This window comes from Dunckerocampus dactyliophorus, chromosome 20 (genome assembly GCF_027744805.1).
Source record: "Dunckerocampus dactyliophorus isolate RoL2022-P2 chromosome 20, RoL_Ddac_1.1, whole genome shotgun sequence".
Classification (NCBI taxonomy): domain Eukaryota; kingdom Metazoa; phylum Chordata; class Actinopteri; order Syngnathiformes; family Syngnathidae; genus Dunckerocampus; species Dunckerocampus dactyliophorus.
Window position 1 is genome coordinate 13119259 of NC_072838.1, and position 23478 is coordinate 13142736.

The 23478-nt window shown below is 41.2% G+C and overlaps 1 protein-coding gene across 5 annotated transcripts in view; it reads left to right on the forward strand.

Moving 5' to 3' along the window:
• The window catches only part of col16a1 (collagen, type XVI, alpha 1), a 78782-nt gene that overhangs the window by 14038 nt on the left and 41266 nt on the right, over positions 1 to 23478 (forward strand). For all 5 annotated transcript variants that reach the window (XM_054763631.1, XM_054763632.1, XM_054763630.1 and 2 more), the window contains 6 exons: positions 4804 to 4913; positions 13486 to 13554; positions 13633 to 13750; positions 19992 to 20115; positions 20759 to 21040; positions 22585 to 22665. In XM_054763631.1, the coding sequence (XP_054619606.1) occupies positions 4838 to 4913; positions 13486 to 13554; positions 13633 to 13750; positions 19992 to 20115; positions 20759 to 21040; positions 22585 to 22665 (750 nt within the window). In that variant the 5' untranslated portion in view covers positions 4804 to 4837. The remainder of the gene's footprint in view (positions 1 to 4803; positions 4914 to 13485; positions 13555 to 13632; positions 13751 to 19991; positions 20116 to 20758; positions 21041 to 22584; positions 22666 to 23478) is intronic.

Below are 23478 nucleotides of genomic sequence, written 5' to 3' on the forward strand. Positions count from 1 at the left end.
ATACTTGGTCAGGTTGATCAAACCATGCTCATTTTGGGCTCCGGGCCAACCAGCTTATGTCATCAGAGTAGTTTCATACTGTAAGCCGACATATTGAACGTCTTTGGTAACTTGAGACAGTCTGGACTAGACTCGCTGCGATTAACTGTCCTGCTTTTTTTTCCCCCTTTCTTCATCTTCTGCAACTGTGCTGGCCTGTTTCTCATTACCGAATATTCAAGCTCTTGGACACTTACCAGAATGTAAGACTCGTGAAAACTTGCCTCAGCTTCTCCTGAGCGTCACACACTTTGGGATATTGCCTCAGCTAGTTTCTATTACTCCCAGTTATTGCATATGTGGAGGATCTATCATAACTTCGAAGTAGCATAGGAAACTTTCAAGTTGAGGTGAGTCAAGTCCAGGCCAGTAAGCATTAAGCCTTGTATTTTCTGTCAGTACTTCTCAGGAAACAGCCCATGAAGTCAGTCTCTTACGGAAGATGCAAAGAAACGTGATACATCCTAAAAGGGCCTACACTTACTCCAGTGGAAAATCTGCCTTGCAACAAAAGGGCCCATGGGATGCTTCTTTTAAATGCACTAGCTGCATCTGTGTACTTTAGTGCATGTCCATACCTGTGCACAGTATTGGCTTGAGCTTTGCCAGTTTCCATCTGTTACTATATTTTTGAAAGTGTGTGTGTGTGTGTGTGTGTGTGTGTGTGTGTGTGTGTGTGTGTGTGTGTGTGTGTGTGTGTGTGTGTGTGTGTGTGCATGTACGTACATGATGGCCCTTTGTGTTGAACTTTTAGTGCACTCCCTGCTTTCAAGAGGTCATGAGGGGTCACAACCCCACAGGGTAATCAGGAAGTCGCTTATCATTGCTGAGCAACAGCTGCAAAACATCGCCTTTAATCTGACTGACGCATATTCACAACCCCTCCCCCAAGCATAGAAATACAGTATCTCACAAAATTAAGTACACATCTTACATTTCAGCTACCATTCATGACTCGACACACAGCCATTACTGTCCAAATAACTGGTCGTACAGTGGAACCTGAGTTAGCGAATGCCCTGGTTAGCGTGTTTTTCTTTTAACGTTGAAAATGTACATCACAATTTTGCCTCTTTTGCGTATATTCTCCAGTTAGCAGACAATATGGGGTGCATCTCGTCGTGTTGTTAATACACTGCATGAGTCCAACTGTGTTCTTAATGTTTTTTGTAATCACAAAACATCCTTTCTCGTTAGCATCCCATTAGCTAGCTAAACTGGCAACTGGAACCGGACCTCCGCTGCGTTAAGTCGCCCGTCTATGATGTCATCAGTGGTTGACTATCAAAAATGTTAACACAAAACCCGTTTTTATAGTTTTACAATTACAGTTTTACATGCATAAAATACTAAATGCCTATAAATGACGAATGTACGGCGTTACTTTTACTTTAATTAAAGATGTAATTTTTGACATGACTGTTCCCAAAGACACGATGTGGCAGCAAGATCAACCACCACCATCTTCCTGTTTTCGGTCACGTCCAGAATCATATCTTCAATGAAGGTAAAAGCAACCTTAAATATTCATTTATCCCTTTCAGTCATCATTTATATGTATTTATATGGATTTGAATTGTTTTCTGCATGAAAACCCCCAACTATAAAACTACAAAAAGTGTTCTCTGTTAACATTTTTGGCTTTCTGGAACCAATTCATTGGATTTACATTATTTCTTATGAGAAAAATTGATTCGGTTACAGTATGTTTCGGACCTTCTGGAACGAATTAATGACCCTAACCAAGGTTCCACTGTAATTTGTGTGAGCACCATCGTTTTTTAGCACACCTGTGATCCTTTTCGGCATGAATTTCACCAGAGCTGGGGGATGTTAAACACCTCCACCTTCCAATTGATTCCCCACAGGCGCTCAATTGGGTTCAGGTCTGGAGACATACCTGGCCATTCCATCACCTTCACCTTCAGCTTCCTTGAAATTCATGATTCCCTCAATGAACCGCAGAGCCGCAGTGCCGGCAGCATTCATGCATCCTCAGACCAATTCTGCCACCACCATGCTTGACTGTAGGCAAGACACAATTATCGTAATAAACTATTCAGACTTCACACATTAATGTAATGTTATAATGTGTGTTGATTCATTTATATTGTAAATGTACTATCTTTCCAAGCTGTACGCTGACTACTCTAAAAACTGTCCATCTCTCAGCATTTCTGTTGACACGCTGTAGCATCCTGACACTTTAACAGCTCTCCAGGAATTCTAGTAGAGAACTGTAAGTAGAAAGAACTAAATAACTAACTGCTGTGAGAACTAAAAGAAGAATAGAGGTTTCAGGTATCCAGTTTATCCTTGGTTATCACTCTCCAGCTTTACTCTCTTTAGTGCTTCTCTTTAGGCTTTTGCCTAAAAACTGGCATCTATATTGGCTTCACTTGCAGCGGCCTAAACATTCAGTGTTCTTCTTAATGCGCTCAGGGCCAGCGTGGCAGCAGAGTCCAGTGGCCCAACCGCATTCCGCTTTATCTGCTCCGGCCAGCTTTGTTGCCCTGAAACTAGTGGCTCGTGGCAGGCAACGAAAAAAGAGACATCATTTGCAACACATATCAGGAAGCCTGCAAAAATTGCTTTGGATTGTGGCCAGAAAATTATAGCAATAAAGTTTGCATCAATCTCAGTTCTGTGGAACATGATGCATTATGTATCGTGTGAACTTGCTTATTATTATGATTATGTGGCATCAGGCCTCCTATAATGCCTGCAGTGTTCAAATACAGCCATCTGAGGATTTGATTAACCATGCAGCTGGTAGTTTCATGACGTTTCGCTTGCAGTTACTTTTAACATAAAAACGTTTTGCAAAGGGATGGATTGGGCCTTAGGATGTACGGCAATCAAACATTTCATTAGGCTTTAAAGTGGTAAGCTGGCATTTTAGTATATAAGAGAACAAGACAACAAAGTTTAAAAACATGATGATGATGATTCAGACTGTGCCTATTTGAATAAATGTTCCTAATTGATCATTGGGAAATATAGCAAGCATTTATCCATTCATCATTTATTGCTGTTAAGTGTCATTAATTCATTTTGTATTTAAGTACCTTGAAAAGACAGCAGAACTTGAACCTCGTAAAAATCCAATGTACAAAATCCAACTGTTAGAAAACAAAGTATCGTGATGACCTGAATATAAGTACTTTTTCAGAAGAAAGATGGGTTGTGTTATATTCGGGGGGTCTGTACAAGTTAGCAAGCATAGGAGTTATGATGCTAAGACAAGCTAAGAGATAGAATTAATTTTTAAAATAATTTAAATAATTTAAAAATATAATTGTGTAGTTCTGAGCTGCTGTTTAGAGTGTGGGCTATAGAGGGCAGTGACGTTCTGCACGCTGGGTTATAGCTAGGTTTTAGGAAATAAGTCAGAAGAAGAAGAGAACTAGGACGTGTTGAACTATTCATGCTGTGTTTTGAGCACCTATTTACCTGTAAGACACGGTGGCCTGTGTCTGTCAAATCAAAAGGCTGACTAATTTACAGCCATCCTGACATAGTGTCTTTCACTGCCATTACATTACATTGATGAGACAATAGCCACCGAAGGAAGTACGCTGTCCAGAAAAACCCCCAACAAGAAACACTACCCAATGAGTGAGTTTATGCTATGTTTTATTTATGTCTGTGTCTTATTTTCACTTCCTATGTCTACTATATTTGGTAATATGAGTGCAAAGATGACTTTAGGGGTGTTATTTCATGTCTAGAGTGCTGTAATAATGTTAAAAATCATATTTAGAAGGTCGTAAGCAGGTTTTCTATGCTAACTACAATAATATTCCATTTATAAATAAAAAATCCTACTTAGTGGAAATTGACTTATCATGATCGGGCCTGGAACCAATTAACTGTGATAAACAAGGGATTACTGTATTAATATCCATCACTATTGTGATACAGTGTATTGTTGGCAGCATGTAGCTGTTCAGGCTAAATAGTAGTATCCACTATGAGGCAGAAGTGGCACACTGTGTAACCCTTGTGGACAAACTAGGTGGAGGTCATTACTTTTGGTAGACAGGACAGGTGTGTAGATGGGGGACACAGTCCGCCCCACTGCCTGCCTTGAGGGTCCCACTGTACCTGTTAACACTTCAGAGTTATGACTGCTCTCACACATGCTAAGGGTGAGCCTGGGTCAGTCGGTAATGTGCCCATGTGAGTCAGAGGGGGTGTGTGTGCAATCTCATGTTTTTCTATGAGGAAAAATGTAAAGGGACCGTGGAGATTGCGTGTAAATGGTTTTGTAAAAGTGGCATCTGGGCTTTCTCGTTGGGTCACATGCAAGCATCTGGTGCAATATTACCATGATAAATCCAGATGTCTAATTTGGACTGGACCGACTCTAGCACACATTGCTTATTTTGCACTTCTTTTCACTTCATACTTTCTCCAACATCACTCTCTTGGTGCGTGCACATGTCACCTCGTATTAGCATGCATGTGTCATTGTGTGGCTGCAGCCTAGTGAAAGCAGAACACATGGATGGCTTAATGACTATGATCAGGCCTCATCGACTTACACTCCTTAATGAGCGACATTGTGGGTAATTCATATGCCATGAACAAAGCCTGCATCATATTACATCATGAACGTATTGACTGTGGCTGCTCATACATACACATCAACATCCATGCCAGACTGACAGAATGGAGCATAATTTTACAGCTGTCAACAGTCAGAGGGGTGTGCAGGAATACCGGGAGGAGGCTGACGTTTTGTGTCCGTTCATCCATCAGGTGGTGGCTGAGGTGAGGCGACGCGTGTGAAACCATGTGGCTTCTCTGCTCCTGCCTGACACTGCTGGCCCTCAGCCTTAGATCATGTGACACGCTGGCGTCAGAAAAAGGTGAGAGCGATATTGTTTTCTGGATAATTTTTTAAATCATTACTTTACATAGTCCAGTGAGGTTCATTTTGTTCTAACATTCATCCATTCTAAACAGTTCTTTTTACAGACCAGAGAGATTATTTTACTTGCTGTCAACACAATACATGTTTTTTTATAGTTTCACATGCACAAAACAATTCAAAATCCATATAAATGCATATAAATGACAAACTAAAGGAATAAATGAACATTTAGGGTTACTTTTACCTTCATTCAAGACGTGATTCTTGCCAAAGACATCATGTGGCAATGGACACCACCTTTGTGTGTTGCCGATAGTTATTTTTTTAATTCAAAGATCTTTCTCTCATGCACTCCTGTTCATGTATCCCTTTCTTTCTTAATTTATATGATTTTAGAATTGTTTTATGAATGTAAAACTATAATTGGAAAACTAGAAAAAAATGGTTTTGTATTAACATTTTTGAGACTTGTGTAACTGTATTAGTTAGCAAAGACCTACAAAGTCAAGCACTAATAATGGATTAGATTTTATGTAGTGCTTTTCAAGGTACCCAAAGCACTCCTAAGCACTGGTGGTGGTAAACTAAATCTGTAGCTACAGCTGCCCTGGGGTAGTCTGACGGAAACATGGCTGACAATTTGCGCCTACGCCGGTCCAGTCTGAAGGCAAGGTGGGTGAAGTGTCTTGCCCAGGGACACAACAAAACAGTCCAAGCTAATAGGATGCTAACGAGGAAGTTTTTTTTGATAAAAATACATTAACAACACAGTTGCATTTACAGTGTATTAATAACATGTCATACTGTGCGCTAACCAGAAAATGCACACAACATTTTGGCATATATTTTGACATTAACCGTACTCTAACGGAGGTTCCACTGTATAAGCCATCTCTTCCAACTGATGGCATCACTGCTAACATCATTAAAAGAACAACTTATATTTTCAAGCATGTGTTTCTTGACCAACCAGTCCCACTATATAACGCCTGAGCTGATGTGGCTCAAAACTCCACATTATAAGGAGCATAATTATGGCCTACTTTTGTTGCAACTGCTGGCTGTTTGTGGCACGGTGGTTGGTCTGTGGCTCAAGTATGCGGTATGCCTTTCTCCTCATGAGCCCTCGATTATTCCCACTGTGATTTGAACAAAAGCCGGACCCTTTTTTATGACGTGAGTGTGTGCACGTGTGTAAGCGAGTCTGTAGGTTTGTCTTTGCAGCAGCGAGGTGACACAAATCACTTGTTTTTCTGAGCTATATTTATTTAACACACAACTGTCATGCTCCCTCATGGTGCTTTCGGGGGCCTACCCTGCCATATCACATGTCAGTCCCTCGTAGTTCTTTGAGGAACTCCTCTTGGGAGACCCTCATCATTGGCTAGTCAGACGAGACTGCGCCAGCTTGCAAGCTCCCTCGACGCATCTTCCTCAGTGGTTTGAGAGAAAGTACTTTCTCAAGTGCAGCTGTGATATTTTGCTGCACCCAAACATAGACCCGACTGTTCCTCTGACTCATCCAAGTCTCTACTTACTGGTAGTTTGCTGACATTACATCTGGGGAGCAGGTTTAATTAAAACTCGTGTTGAGGAATCGTGCTGCAGAACCGCAGCGTATCGGCCTAAGAGACTGGCCCTCTCGGGCATATCAAATTGCTTCGGTAAGGTGATATGTTTTTGTGCACCACAGTTCTGCCGCAGTCTCAAGTCTTATATTTGCGTATGGATTCATGTAGAAATCCTTTGGCAGTGCTTCAGCTACAATACATTGACTTTTCTGTTGCCAAGTGTGACAAACATTGAATTAGCACAACTACACACACAATTAAAAAGTCTAGAGCTCATGGCTTCCATGAAATAATTTACTCCCCTGAGGTGCTTTTTCAGGCCTTTACTGTCACTACCTTCAATAGCTGCATACTGTGACTTCCTGCTTTGTGAAATGTGAGAAAGCGCCCATTTGGATTCAGGATATTTGAAGAATGTTTAATTTCCGTGCATGAGAAGTTTACGGTTTGCTTTGGAGGCATGTTTCGGATCGTTATCCACCTCCACTGCGAAGCATATTTGCTATCAGTTTGGCAACATTTGTTTGAATGTAAGCAGATTTGGACACGTTCACTATTCATGATGTACTTCTATCAGCATGGGCATCATTAATAAGCATGAGTGAGCCAGTTCTATTCATACAGTAGCTAAGGGTAACGCAAAATACTGTGGCTATGGATAGTCCTTTGGATGATCTCCTCTACATTGTTCTCTTTCCTCAATTTAGTGCAAGGTAATCACAGTTTTAGCTGTCCATATAATATTGTTTTAAAAATAAATTCTGCCAAATCTAATCTGGCCATTTCGTTGAGACTGTGCATAGCAGTTTGCGGTAAACCTTTCATATTTTAGTCACAAATACGTCTTTTGATTGCAGACTGAGACAATACAGTACCTCCTTAAGTTGTTGTAAGAGTTGTTCCTGACCTCCTAATTGTGAATGATTGATTCCTCCATGAACTTACTGACCCTTTTTGTTTTGCTGATCTCACCAGTTTAATGCATTTTTGTGTCACGAGTGTATGTTGACACAGAAGTTCTGTTTAGTAGTGTTGCATTCTTTGGTTGGTTTGGTTATGGAGGGTTTATTATGAGAAACTGCATTCTAAAGCTGGAATCAACCCCCCTTTATCTATACAGTTACAGTGTTTAGCTTGCAGTGAAATAATAATCACGTCAACTTTCCAGTTGCTTTTACACATCCATCATAAGTCAACAATCTTATTTTTCCAATAATGAAGCCTCAAACCTCTATTCTCCAACCTGTATACACAGAAATCCACACTTTATTTCTAAAAATATGGCTATAACCACTCACATTTTCAAATGTTTATATTGTTGTGCAGGTCAACATTTGTGTGTTCTTATATAAGAATATTGAAATTAGGCCAGGGGTCCAAAAGGGGATGGTCTTTCCACTCCTCTGTACTGAAGTTTTATCTTTGGGAAAACAACCAGGAATGTACACTCTCGTGCATCTCCTTTGCCTGGAAGCACAAATGTCAGATACTCCCCTTACAATATTCTTATATTCCTCCATCTTATTGCCTGCTTAGTATGTCATTTCCCCCTTCATTTTCGTCTAATGTGGACAATTTTGAATCATTGTATTAAATCACTGGCATCACACATCAAACATGACTTTAATGGCCTGTGGTACTGGAAAGGCTGCAAGAAAGGCTGCTTTTTGCTGATCAGCAGCCCAGTCCAATTATCTGTGAATGCCACACTGTAAAGCATGTTCAATAATTCAGGAGCCTCTCTTGTTAACAAAAAAAAAAAACACACACACACACTGTGTGAGCACACTTCTGACCTCGTCTCCCTAATGAACACACACTTTGCAAGTGTGTTATCCAAGGGGAGCTCAATGAGAATGCAGTGGGTTTCAGCAACTGTGGACGTTAGCTGATAAAGCTCTTTGTTAAATATCACATCCTGCAGGTGTAGGTTGTGCGTGTGTGTGTCTGCTTCTTTTGCTTTATGTAACTATGCATGTACATCAACCTTTTCTACACAACCTCCATGTTCATGTTCCCTCACCCCTGTGAAGACCTAAAATGTCTTTAGCAGCTGTGTGTTGCATGATTGCGGCAGTGTATCATTACCTGGTTTGGCAAACACGACTTTTTAAAAAGGAGGAGAAGCTTGCCAAGTCTATCCCATCACTTCAAGGATGTATGCATGCCCCTGCTAGTAGGATCTTAGAGTGCCCTTCCTAATTTCCACTAATAAGCTTGTCAACAGGCTTTTTTTTTTTCTTTGATCGTGGCTAGACTGGAAATGAGGTTTAAATTCTGCTTTGTGTCCTCTGCCAAGTTCAACAGTCCTCTAATGTTACACAAAATAGGGTCGACTCCATGCCGTTCGGTCCTTGTACAACCACACCAGGAGCCTGGTTTGCTTTGCCAGCAAAGTCGAGCCTGTTCTCGGTGAACATAGGCCTCCGCCAAGGCTGCCCTTTGTCAAAGATTCTGTTAATAATTTTTATGGATAGAATTTGTCGACGTAGCCAAGATGTTGAGGGTGTCCAGTTTGGCGACCTTAGGATGTCATGTCTGCTATTTTCAGATGATGTGGTCCGAATGGTCTCATCAGGCTTTATTTAACCTTCAGCATTTACTGGGTGTGAGTGTGAAGCTCCTGAGATGAGACACTGCACCTCCCAAATCTGAAGCCAAGGTTCTCAGCCGGAAAAGGGTGGATTGCACCTTTTGGGTTGGGAATGAGATCCCAGGTGGAGGAGTTCAAGTGTCTTGTTCATGAGTGATGGAAGTCTGGCGCGTGAGATCAACAGGCAAATCGGGCAGTGTCTGCAGTAATCGCTGTACCAGACCATTGTGGTGAAGAGAGAGCTTAGCAACCTCACCTATCGTCATGACCTTTGAGTCGTGACCGAAATAACGAAATCGTGGATATAAGTGGATGAAATGAGTTTCCTCCATAGGGTGGCTGGACTCACCCTAAGAGATAGGGTGAGGAGTTCGGTCAACCGGGAGGAGCTCAGAGTAGAGCCGCCGCTCCTTCACATTGAGTAAAGTCAGTTGAGGTGGCTCAGGACGCCTCCCTAATGAGGTGTTCCGGACATGCCCAGCTGGGAGGAGGCCCTGGGGCAGACCTAGGACAGGCTGGAGGGATTATATCTCTCAGCTGGCCTGGGAACGCTTCGGTGTGGCCCCGATGGAACTGGAAGTGATGGCCGGAGGTGGAATTCCTTCCTGAAACTGCTGCCCCCGGACCCGGATAAGCGGAAGAAAATGGATGGATGGATCTTACATGATTTAGAGTTGGTACTGTAATTACAAAAACACACAGTTAACTCAAAATTAAACAAAATGTTAACTCACCGAATGGTCGTAGGCCAGTTATACTATAGGGCAAGAATAGGAATAAAGTTTGTTATGTAATGTGTGTTTTGAGGACAAGCTCCTCCTCCCCAAGTGGCCCCTCCTTTATCTTCTGCTGATTACCATTCATCTTCCCTCTGTCCCATTCTTTTTTCAGCTGTTGTTCAACTTTTCATGGTTCCACCTGCCTTGCTCGCCTCTAGTCAGGATCTCTTTATGCCCGACAAGGCTTTCATCTCAACTGTGGTGCTAAAAAACTAAAGAATAAAGAAAAAATAAGTAGTGAACTTTAGATTTCTCTACATCAAAATGCCACAGTTGGGAGACACTGAATGAAGATATAGGCTCTGTGTTTATATGTGCATGTCTGTTTGACAGGCAGTCTTTGAGAGGCTGCGGAGATGTCAGTTGGCGCTGACTTTGCAAAAGGGGTAGACCAAGTTAAAAATACAGTGTTTTGATTCTCTCTTTTTCTCTTGCTGTTTGTGTTTCTCCCTGTTTCCCAATGCATCCTTATGTGACATCTCTTATCCACAGCTTGATTTGTGCGTGTAGACAGCACCAACACAACGACTCGCCGAGCATGCAGACGGGCTAAAATGTGCTATGCTGTGCATCACTATCTTGTGTCTTGGAAACGAGATGAGCAGATGCTGCAGGGTTTCAAGATGAATGTGTCTGCGAACTAAAATCAATCTTAATTACCTTATTTCCTCAAATAGCCGCCGTCCCTCTAATAGAAGCCTTGCCCCAATTAGTCGCTGCATGCGCCATCCACTTGAAACAAACACCTGCCACACATAGAGGCTCCTTTTTTTTATCTCAAAAAAGGGCAATAACTGTAATTACCTCAGTTCATAGACACTGTTGATCATGCATTGCTGCTTAATTGCCCAGCCCATTTGACCTCCTAAGATAGTCTTACGTTAGATGAATACGATACCTTTTACGGCAATTTGTGTTCTAGTAGACTGACAGTTGGTCACTCTACAATGTTGTATGCACAGCTACTGTACATTACTTTGTAGTCAGTAAACATATATTTCTAAAATACGTACACCTTGGTTAGCGTGTTTTCGGTTAACGTCGAAAACCTATGCCAAAATTGGTCACATACATTGTTCAACTAGTGTACAATATGGTGTACATCTTGTTGTCTTGCGTGAATCCAACTGTGTTCCCTAATGTATTTTTACTACAAAACATCCTGGCAGCATCCTGTTAGCTTACTACTACATGGAAACAGATACCGGAAGTCAGGTCTGTCTATGATGTCATCAGTGGTTGATTCTGAACACAGTTACGCCACAAGTCTCGTTTTTTTTAATCACAGTTGCAAAATAACCCACAATTGAGCCAAAGAGAGTTGCAAGTGCCAGCATTATGATAAAGAAGATGAAATAACTCATAGCAAACCACAAAGGTAGTGCACAAGTGGATCTCGCTGCCACATCACCATCTTTGTCAACAATTACGTCATCAGTCTTGGTAAAACTGACATTATATGGTCATATATCTCTTTCATTCACCATTTATATATGCATTTCTGTAAGTAAGTGTTTTCTGTATGGAAGACTAATTGTAAAACAATAAAACGGTGTAGTAGTACGTTTTGATTAGAGCAAGGGTGTATAAAGTGTAGCCCAGGGGCCATTTGCGGCCCATGACTCGTTCATTATTGGCCTGTGGAAACTTCGTTAGCGTCAGTAATTTGTTCCAGAAGGTCCGACACTAACCGAAACGGACGCTAACTGAATCAATTTTCCCATAAGAAATCATGTAAATCCAATTACTCCGTTCCAGAAAGCCAAAAATATTAACACTTCCAATTAGAGTTTTACATCTAGAAAACAAATTTAAATGGTTATAAATTCATATAAATGTTTTGCCATGAGTTATTTCTTGAATTCGGTCGTATTTCTCACCTCAATAACCCAAGATGGAGCCAAAGAAAGTTGCAATGTGCCGGAATTTTGATAAAGAAGGTGAGAAACACTCCCACATTCCCAAAAACATGCAGGTGAGGTTAATTGGCGACTCTAAATTGCCCATAGGTAAGAATGTGAGTGTGAATGGTTGTTTGTCTATATGTGCCCTGCGATTGGCTGGCGACCAGTCCAGGGTGTACCCCGCCTGTCGCCCGAAGTCAGCATGCCCCCGCGACCCTAATGAGGAAGAAGCGGTATAGAAAATGGATGGATGGAAGGTGAGAAACACGACTGAGTTCAAGAAATAAGTCATGACAAAACAGGAAGGTGGTGTTGAAGAGGAAGGTGTCTTTGGGAACAGTCACGTCTTCAAAGAAGGTAAAAGCAACCTTAAATGTTCATTCAAACCGTAAACATTTTTGAGAATGAACTGCTAATGACATCATAGACGGCGACATGGCTGACTTCCGGTTGCCATTTTGTTATCGAACTAAGGATGCCAAGGTATTGTGATCGACAAACATCAGGAAGATAATTGAACTCATGCAATGTATTAATAACATGACAAGATGCGTGCTATATTGTACACTTACCGGCAAATGCAGTCAAAACGAGGCAAAAGTTTGCCGGAAATGTTGAACGTTAACCAAAAAACATGCCAGCTTGGGTGGACACTAACCAAGGTTCCATTGTAGTTCTAAAAATGTGTGTAAGTACTAATAAAGCCCCCAGTTCAGTAAATAAACTCCCCTGGTTTCTACGTATATTAGGAAACACAATATTCTTTTATTTTAAGAGTAATTTTAGGTCTTAACATGATTAAAAAGCATTTTGGTAGCACTGCTGGCATACTACAGAGAAACCTAATGTGCCCTGCACTTGCTATTGCATGCAAAATCTAAATTACTGATTTTACATCCTCAATACATTTGGAATTCATCATCTCAAATTCATCTCAAAAAAGGGCAATAACTGTAATCACCTCAACTTGTGTTCTAGTAGACTGACAGTTGGTCACTCCACAATGTTGTGTGCAGAGCTACATGCCTAAAGAAAAATACATTTGGAATACAGAGAGAAAGACTTTGACTTTTCAAATTGCACCCAGCAGCAGTCTGTTGGCAGCTTTAAATACAACAAAGTTTCCACCCGAACACCTTTTTATTGTATTTTATTGATATTGGGCTTTTCACCATTAGCAGATTATTAAAGAATGGCAAAACAGAAAGAATGTTGGGCTCACTGCAATGTCTTGCATAGGCCCATGATACCCGGCCCCAAAGAGATCAATTAACAGCAGATCACAGTGATTCACAGGGTCCATGTCTACCTGTAATAGCCCAGTTTTTCCACACATCTCACATTGACCTCCCTCACCCCCTTTTAGTCTGTCAGGCTCAACTGACAGGCACTAGTTTCCCAATGTAACCCCCCCCTTGACAAGGTGAGAACTTGTCCATCAAGCATGGTGCGAGACAACCTGTCAGACCAAGCTGTGTTTTTCCCTGCACAGCTTTGACCTCATTTCATCTCGCTCAGAGTGTTTTACTCTCTTTTGGACTCCCCTCACCCTTCTCAACCCTTTCCTGCACATCAATATTTTTGTACATCTCACATACACTAGACAACGCTGTCTGTCTTCTCCAGGAGTATAGGTGTTACAAGGCAGCTCAAGAACGTTTGAATTGAATGTGAGATGTCTTCCTTGTCTTGACCTTCAACCCATTCTTTGTCTCCCCAGATGTACAGTGCCCATCCTTACAAGTGGAAGAATGGAAGTTTCCTCTTTCATTCGGGGACAACATCACAGGTGATGCTAGTCTTTGCAAGCCCTGTTCTATTTAGTTTTATTTGCCAGGAAGTTGATGGAGGCCAATGCTATCTGCAGGTTTTAATGTGATGAGGCGGTTCTTCCTACTCAAGAATCCAGATGTCAAGAAGATCCGCAACCCTCGTGGACCCATCATCCTCCGCCTGGGCAAGACCCCCCTCCTACGCCCTACTGAGTAAGTCTCCTTATGTCTTCAGCACTCACCCACGGAGACCCACGCACAAAAACCCATGGTTCACAACTGTGGGAGTGAGCGATTGTGTCATTGAATATGTTTTTTTTTGTTCTGTGTTACGGTCTTTTCACACCATCTCTGACCAAAGAAAATGCCGATCCTCCAGTTAAGAAGCCTCTGAACCTTCACTCAACATATTAAGACTGTGCAATCGCGGTACTGTACAATGCAGACACTTGGAAAAAGCATACCCCCACAGGTCGAGCCCTGTTTGCATTTCCAGATAAACCGCTTCCTTTCCCTCGCCACTGACACCGGCTTGTAAAATTGGACATAACAGCCCTTTTGGCTTACTTTCATATCTGACTTCCCTGCATAAGAACATGCAGTGGGAATGAGCTATGCCTGCTATTTAAAATGTTGTAAAAGGAATAAAGGTTTCAATGTAATAGAGGCATTTCAGAGCTTGCTTTCTCATGGGTCGTAAGAAATGGTATGAAAAGTTTAGCACTGTATAAAGTTCAAACTGGCAAACTGAAAGCAGAGCGATCTCGGTTACATTCCACCTGTCACCCTATAGTGCACATTTGAGAAAACACTTCTGTTATAGTATATCTCCTCGAGGGACAGTATTATAGAAATTAAACGTGCATATACTTTTGAGTAGTCAGTGTACAGCTTGTATAGCAGTATAGATTTACTATCCACTGAAAATGAGTCAACACACGGCCATTATTTTCTAAATAGCTGGCAACACAAGTGAGTACCAAGATAATTGCATTGCCTACAGTCCAGCATGGTGGTAGCATCAAAGTTTGGGGTTGCATGCTGTTGCGCTGGGGAGCTGCTATTCATTGGGGGAAACGTGGTTTGCAACATGTACTGAGGATGACTCCCCCCCTCGGGAACATTTTGAAACTGATAATGTGCTTGATCACACCTCCAAGATGACATGAGCGTTGCTGAGAAAGGTGAAGGTGATGGAGGGGTCATGTATGTCTGAACCCAACTGAGCACCTGTAAGGAATCCTCTAGTGGAAAACGGTGGCGTGCCGTAATGTTATCACGGAGGAATGGAAGAGGATTTCAATACCAACCTGTGCAGCTCTGATGAATCCCATGCCCAAGAGGATTAAGGCAGTGCTAGATAACAATGGTGCTCACAATAATATTGACACTTTGGACACAATGTGGACATTTTCACTGTGAGGTGTACTCCTTTGTGTTGCCAGATATTTAGACAATAATAACTGTATGTCGACTTATTTTCAGGGGACAGGCAATTTATTCTGTGTTGCAAGCTGTCCACTGACTACTCTTACTTATATTGAAGTTCCTCTTGTATTGTCCCTGGAGAAATGTGAGGAGTGTACCCACTTTTGTGTGAACTTGTATGCTTGCTGGGCTAGGCTCCATCCTTTATATAGCCCTAAACATTATAAGTGGTAGCAGAGAATGGTTGAATGGATGAACAAATGCACATTTTCACTTACTAGTGTGTTTACATTGCACCATGTGTTTGAAATATCAAAAATAGCAGTTATGTGCTGCCTTGATAGCTGAATTATAACTGCTCCTCAGACAGCTCTGCCTCTTCCAAGTCAGCAATAAAGCACTCTTCACAACATGACAATTGTGTCTGCACTGAGTGGTTTATCAGTCTGTCCAGTGCTGCTAGCTCTGCTCACTCTACGGCCTAATAAAGCTGTCTGCAAAACATTCTTTTTGTCCAATGAGGCACTTTGTTCTTTAAGTATCTCACATATTGTTAATATGTTAATATGTTAGTATAGTTAGTATTTGCAGCCTGCAGCACCGTTCTTATGCCTACTGAATGATGACAGCATGCTGCTTTCGTCTTATACACTATTTTTTGTCCATTTGAAGAGTTGAAGTGTTCAAAATACGGTCCGCCACACCTCGACGTCCGGGCCAAGAGGCAGGTGGTACGTAGCTGAGGAGATACACCGGGTCAGAGTTGCCTTTGTGCATCGCTGACACGGGCGGGGCTCCGTGGCTGTTGTAGCTTCTACTCTTTGATGTATACTCGGTCCTATACTCCATTTCGGCCGCTTTTAGGCCGACTGTCCCTCACTTGAAATATGTACAGTGTGCGAAATGAGACATTACGACGCTGGGAGGGCTTTTCACCATGCATGCACACACAAAACAGAATGAGGTGGATTGTACCTTGTAGGGCGGACCAAATGGTACACGGTTTAACCGTAGTAGACACGTGTGCGTATACGTCATTGATCAACATATTTTAATAACTTCTGCAGCAACTAGGTATATCCAATCTGACCCATATGAGATTTTGAAGCACATTTAAAATATGCTTGATTCCAATCTGATAATTCAACATGTGAATTTGTCTTAATGTTGTCATCGCCTATATTCTTAAAAAATGCAATTGTGAGTGTTAGAGATGAAGGAATTTTCCCTCTCAAGACTTTGATAAGCACCAAACGAGCGTACTGTAATTTTCCCTTCATTTATTTATTTGCTTCTCTCGTTCACCCTTGCCCATACGCTTTGGGAAAATGCCTCTGGTTTTCATAAAACAAGAGTGGAGGCGGGGAGCAGATGATGATCAAAGTACAAAAATGTTAGTGAGTTAACAAGAGTGTTAAAGGTTCCAATCCAGGCAATAAGTGAAGGGATGAAGCCTAAGGTGTGTTCTATGGCTTACCTGCTATGTGTGTTGAATCTGTATCTGTGTGCTGAAACCATATTCAGTAGGACATGGCGTGCTGTCCCTCAAGTAGCTTTTTAATTCATCAGCAGTGTGATTAAGTGAAGGCTGAAATGTGTGTACAGTAATTGGAGACCAATGGTTTGGCTTTGTATTCGAGACTAATCCATTCTCACACAAATGAGCGACAGCCACATGAAGACACTTGTTTCTTGGGCCGTCTCAGTTGTACGTTGCCAGTGAAATGGGCACCACTCAGCAAAACTGGGTTTCATTGCTTGAGGCCAGTTTCTTTTATGTAGCTCTTGTGCGTCTAGAGAGGAGGGAAAAGCAATTCTCTGATATTATGGCTTGCGGTCCAGATAGCAATCAAAGAATTTCACATGTATTAGCACTGTGATGTACAATTCAGCACAGAGAAAAGCCTTGAGGCCAAACATCCTCTGGGATCTAAGGCGAGATCAACTGCCCTGCATGATGTTTTTATTTGTTTATGCATTAAACATGTTTAGTGAGATTGATTGGAGGATTAAAAGTCAGTAGGAGTAACTTGTCAGATACATTTTTCATTAAATAAAAAGTTCTGAAGAGTCTGAATAACTAAATTGTATGATCATTTTTAAGGTCTCTGTGAGTATAAAAGAGCAAGAAGTAGGTGTGGATTAAAACGAAGTGAAAAATTAAAAAAAATTATATTTACAGAGGCGCAAACATAAGCCACCTTCAGATGAGCTTTCCCCTTGGACAGTATTAGCACCACCAACATTGGATGGAATTATTAATTATGAGCTTCACTTTCTTTCCAGCGCCCAGATTGGCTCTTATGAACTCCAAAATAGAATTTGCTGATGCATGTTTGCAGTGAAATTACTACGTAGCAGCATTGCAAATGGATGGATGGATAATCATAATAATAACACAGGCTACTGTTGTGGCCGTAACCCATGCCAAGGTAAACTCTCAATCACCGATGTTATTTCCTGTCCTCCATACATCCATAACACATTTATTGCGGCACAAGCACAAGTCTTATTTATGTCTTAAATGGCCTACTTTGTCTGATTATATCTACTACATTGGGTAATACTAGTGTACAGGTGACTATAGGGGTGTTATTTAATGTCTAGAGGGCTCTAATAATTGTGGCTGTAGCCTGAAATGGTCAGCAAATCTTACACCATACATTTCATTTGAAGTCATTCCTTATTCAAATATGTGCAGACTATCAAACATATGTATTCATATACTGTATGTTTATATTGTACAGTATGTATGGTGAAACCCAAAATTATGCATATCCTCATGGAGTTTAAAGTGAACTTTTATTTATTAAATTAATATATATCTGTGTGGAAATAAGAACAACAAAATGGCAAATGAATTGTTGCATATAATAATGAAAATATTCATCTTCTGGTGAATTCCACTTGCTATAATGGTGCCAACACGCTATGTCGCTATGTCGCCTTGTGATATACAACTTGACTTTTATTGTCCACCCCTTCTCCTGACATTAATTTCCTCAGACAAAAATGGATTTGAGATCTGAATCTTACTGGTTTATCTCCCTATAGCATATTTTTGTGTGCATACTGTATGTACACAGGCCTTATACTTTTTTTTTCCCTCGTGTCCTGAATGTAAAGACGGCAAGTCAGGTACCTTCAACTTAAAAAGTCAATAACTTGTGAGTGCTTTTGTGCCCTGAAGCTCACATTGTAAATCAACAGGACAAAACAAATCAACTTGTACTGTCATATCGCAAACATCCTCAGAAGGTCTAGCGATATATGTGGAGAATATTAATCCACCATCAGAGTTGGGAAGTTTTGAAACAACTCTCCTTGGCCGCTACATTGTTTGCATTCTCTCTGTCTCTCACCTTTATTTCTACCCATCCTCACTTTGTTTTGACGTCTTGTAGCTGGACGTTTTCCCTTGGATCTTCCCTCTGTCATAAATCACTGTCACCCCACTTCAAGGGGTAGGGAACCAGCTTGAAGCATGGGCCATCTATGTGTATGTGTGCTAAAACACACACACACAGCAATATATAGGAAGAGAGAATATTTTATACTGTTTGCCATCTCAGTGAACATGCGTTTTGCTGGGGTTGTTTGTGGACCCTTCATCCCTCAATACACCTTCATGCAGTGAATAATTGTCTCTGTGAATTTGTGTGTTTAGATGCCCTTGACCAAAAGTGAGGGATGCGGCTTGCTGGGCTGTATCTGCTATGAAAATTAGTGCCAAGGGGTTACTTACTCAACGTGTGCTTTGCATTGTAATGCTGGCTCGAGCCACAATATGTGGGGGAGAAAATAAACGGAAATAACCAAACAATCATTGCATATCAAAAAGCTCACACAGGCACAGACCTTATCATTTTACCCTCAAGCACATCAGAGGAGGCCATTTGCATCTGAAAGTCACTTTAATTTTTAGAAAAAAGCCTAACCGAACGTGATGTAAATGCTCAACTTTTAATAGTACAGGGGATCGCCACACATTCGCGATTCACCATTTGCAACCTTTTAAATTTGTGAATTTTTGTACAAAATTTTATAATAATATTTTTTTTGTCCAATAATAAGCACCTTTGTCCACAGAAAACACATCTCATTCATCCTAAATTGGTAGTAATTTATACATGTGATAATACAGGTAATATGTACAGAATACATGTACCAGTTTCCAATATTTTACATGTTTATGTCTTCACTGCTAAAGGTTTTTCACCAAGCGTTGAGATGTCGCACATTGTTCGGCTGTCCTTGAATGCACCATAGTTAGCTGCATGCTGCAAAGCAACATTGACACTAGTATAACTTTCGTTGATGCTACCACAGCTTAATAAATCCATCTCTTTACCGGTCATCTTACATTACCATTCATTACATCATCTCCTCTTGGCTTAATGCACAAGCCCAGCCTACCGTCTGAGTACACTCAGTGAGTGCACTGCGTAACATCATGACACCTGACAGTTTCTGTCAGTGTGTGTCGCCAATAATATAATGTTGCAGAAACATTTGTTATACACCATGACTTTTTACAGCCTGTGTAAAGTATTTGATATAAGTATGATTAGTCTGCCAGTGCATACAGCAGAGTCCTGCTTTTTCCCTAAAAACGTAATTTTATCACTAAGTATACTTATGAACGTAGGTAGTGGTTATGGTCAGAGGTGTCTTTAATTTTCTTAGTTTTTACCCACAGGCTGTTTATGACCTCCTGAACCACTGCAGACCTTGCACTTAGGATGATCTTGGCTTATACCTTGTCTTCAAGAAATACATCCCCATGTGCTCTAAGTTATGTATTCAGTCAAAACTTTAGTAAAACTTTTCTCAACGAAAGCAGAACCTGTCAAAATTGTCTCACAGCTAAAATAAGTTCAAATGCTGACAACCTCACAACATTGCAAAGTGTTGTGCTACGACAGACTTTGCCATTGTATTCCTCGCTTAAACATTCCGTACTTTTTCCAGTGACGTTATGAAGTGGCAACTACATTCCTAAGGCTTCTGAACTTTCTTGTCGTAGCGAGGTGTTTCCTGATGGTCTTCCCGAGGAGTTCACGCTGATATTCACCTTGGCATTAAAAAAGGCGGCCCTGAGGGACACCACCTACCTAATTCAGATATCTGATGAGCAGGGATACCCTCAGGTGCAGTGCCTTTCCAGACATCCCTACATCCCTTGCCTTGTCTGTTCTCTTTTTTTCTATGTGTCCCACACTTACATGATTCTTTCTACCGCTCCTTATGTCTTATACAAAAGCCTTTGTCATATATTTTATGCTTCTGCCCATCCTTCCATTGCACAGTCATCAAATTTGCGGAACCTTTTCAATTCTTCCCAGTTTCATTCCCCTATTCTTCATCTGAACCTTCCCTCATGTCCTCTTCTTCGTGTTCATCCTTTTGAACATCCTTTTTTTGCATTCTACCTTGTAGCCCCCTTCATTGTTATTCATGCATGTGTGTTGCATGATGAAGCACAGGGGTTCCTCGGAGTACATATAATCACTAGAAGCCAGATTTAAATACTCAATATGTATGATGAATAGAGGCCAGGTCCCCTCATTAGGAGTGATTTATTAGGTTACTGCTCTTGTGTGTAATTATTACTCTATGTCTTCCTTTTTAAAGCCTCCTCGTGCATGTGTTCAACAACTCTGAAGTGGTTGCTGCATGTACACATTACTCTTTGTTGACACTGCTTCTTGTTAGATTAAGTAGATTTATTACTATCTCTTTTTTTAAGACCCCACACCTACATTCCCGATGACATCTCTACCTTAAATCTAGCTCTCTGTAGACCTGAACGGCCCAGATGGCACCCTGTCATTGAGAGCCAGAGGGGAAGACCCTGCGGCTGATCTGGTGAGCTGTGTCTTCGCCAACGAGGGTGTGGAGTCTCTGATGGATCTACGCTGGCACAAGGTGGCCCTCAGCGTGCAACGAAAATCTGCCTCCCTCCATGTGGACTGCAGCTCCACAGAGACAAAACCCCTGGAGCCTCGTGGAAGATTGGCCACTGATGGACATACTCTTCTGGGCATTCGAGCTTCTGATGCCGGGCCTGTACAGGTATGTGCAACAAGAAGATCTGTTTCTGAAACAACTGTGCTTTTCTATTAGGAAAAGTTGGTACTACAGGGTACTACAAGGCACTGTTTCTGTCACAAGGGCGACACAGCCTTGTGTTTGGACCTCATAGCAGACAGACAGGTCAGGTAGCAAAAAGATGAACAAAAAGTGTTTGCAACAAAACGCTGTAGAACAAAACACCACAGCCAGACAAAAGTACAAAGCAAGGCAATCATACAAAGTACAAAATGGCAAGTCAGGGAGCATGTGGTCATGGAGTGGTGCAGAACGGCATCTGAGTGTGGCAAACACCAGGATACGAAAGACCTGATGCAAGATGAGCAGCAGGTGGCTCTTTCCCAGGAACTCCAAAAAAGTACTGCAACAGAGAAGAGAGCGACAGCAAACCCAACTCAACCAGGATCATGACAGTTTCTTGTCTGGTCTGATTCAACTTGAGTGATGTCAGTCACTGCATTGTCACTGTATACTGCAGTATTACCCCCCACAGTCTCCATTTTGCTGCCCTCAGTCTCCTGTAGGAAGTGAAACCTGTGTCCTCTTGGCCAATAGCCTCTCATCCATTATTGTTGTTTATTAGCATATCTTGTTTCAAGACTTGTTTCAAAGTGGTGTGTTTTTCACTGTTTCAATGCATCTTAATGCAAAACATAACTCAAAACAACAGCATTTTAAGCTCTAAAAAAACAGAACCAGATATTTACGCACATCAGCTTTGACTTTGGAAAACAGTGATCAACATTTTTGCCTCTTTCCTGATACGTTGCAGACTAATCCACTAAGTTTGTGTTTGGTGCATACTGATTTGGTCCATCTCGGGCCTAACCGACTACTCAATTATTGAAAACAACAAGCTTCAGATGAATCGACTCAGAAAAGAATTGTTAATTGCAGCCTTTATACCGTCAGTGTTTTTTATGATTTGTTGAACTGTTAGACATTTTGTTCTTATGGTAAGCTTTGGTGTTGGAATTTTGAAGTATTTTCTTGTATTGGGCTTACTGGTGACAACATATCACAGTCTGTCATAGTTTAATAGCCAGAATATTTGAAGAATGACAGAATAACATGTTTGTACTCAGATAATAAACTCTTTGTTCCCAAGAAATGTCCCCTCTGTGTGCACATGTGTATATTAGTATATGAGTGTGTGTTTTGGACCACATTGTCTGCTCCTGGGTGCAGTTTTTTTGATGAGGCAATCTTGTTCAGTCATGATTAAAAAGCAAGCCGACTACCTGGGAGAATATGCCTGCCGTGAGCCAGGGCTATTAACGCTGAATAGATCCTGTAATCCCGGCATTTATATTAGTTTAAAGATCAATTAACTTCATTAGTGAGAAAGCATGCAGGGTGTTTGGTTAACACAGGACTGAGGTACTCACACATACACACAAAAAAAACTCCCAACAAAGTGCTTTCCTAACACTAAATATAAATGAACACTTAATTGGCTCTCAACTATGTTTACCGCCTCATTTACACTTGGATTATCTCTCCCCTTCCCGCTGTCTCCCTCTCAGATGGACATTCAGCAGGTGATGCTGTACTGCGATCCATCCCTTGCCAGTCAGGAAGCCTGCTGTGAGATACCAGGAGCTCGGGTGAGACTTTTCATTTAATGATTAATGACACTTGTTTCCAAAAATCAAATTATTGTCACTGCTTTTATCTTCACCTGCTTATTCCGGAATGTTGATTAAACTTCATATATGCACAAGATAGAATCGAATGAGAAGTAAAAGAAAGGTCAACAGCAGCCAAGGGAAATGCTTTCATATTCTCCAAGACATGTAGCTAAAGAACTGACCCTTTGTAGTTTGCTAGTTCAGATGCAGTATTACATGCACTAATACACAAGTATTAGCTTGGAGCAACTTCCCACTTCATATGATTATTGTATCTGAGGCTTTTTTGCACAGAAATTATTTTACTAAGACCTAAAAGTTCTCTTTACTACTTAAACTCTTCAAAATGTAATAGTTACCTTAAATTGTCCAAATGCTGCCATCTGTCGGTCATGAACAAAACGGCTCTTGGAGCCGGCTCTTTGAAGTGAACAAAGTGAAGAAGCCATTATTTTTTTCTAGTATTTTTTTCCTGTTAAAGCCATAAGTGATTGATTAAAATATGTGGTGCCGTATGTGTTGACGCTATGCAGAAGTGGGAGGGAGGGCTTACACACACAAGCAAGCTGGAAAGGTGAGGACATTGAGCAGCAGGAAGCAACAGCTGATACACTTAATACAGCAATACAGTCATCCCTCGAATACGGTCTATTATTAGTAGAATAATATGCATACTGTATCAAATTGTGTGTATTTTTTACCTAAATTAAGAATTTACTAGCGTTAAAATGTTTAAATGAACTCACATACATATACAGGTATGTGAATAAGGTATTCAGAAGACGCAGT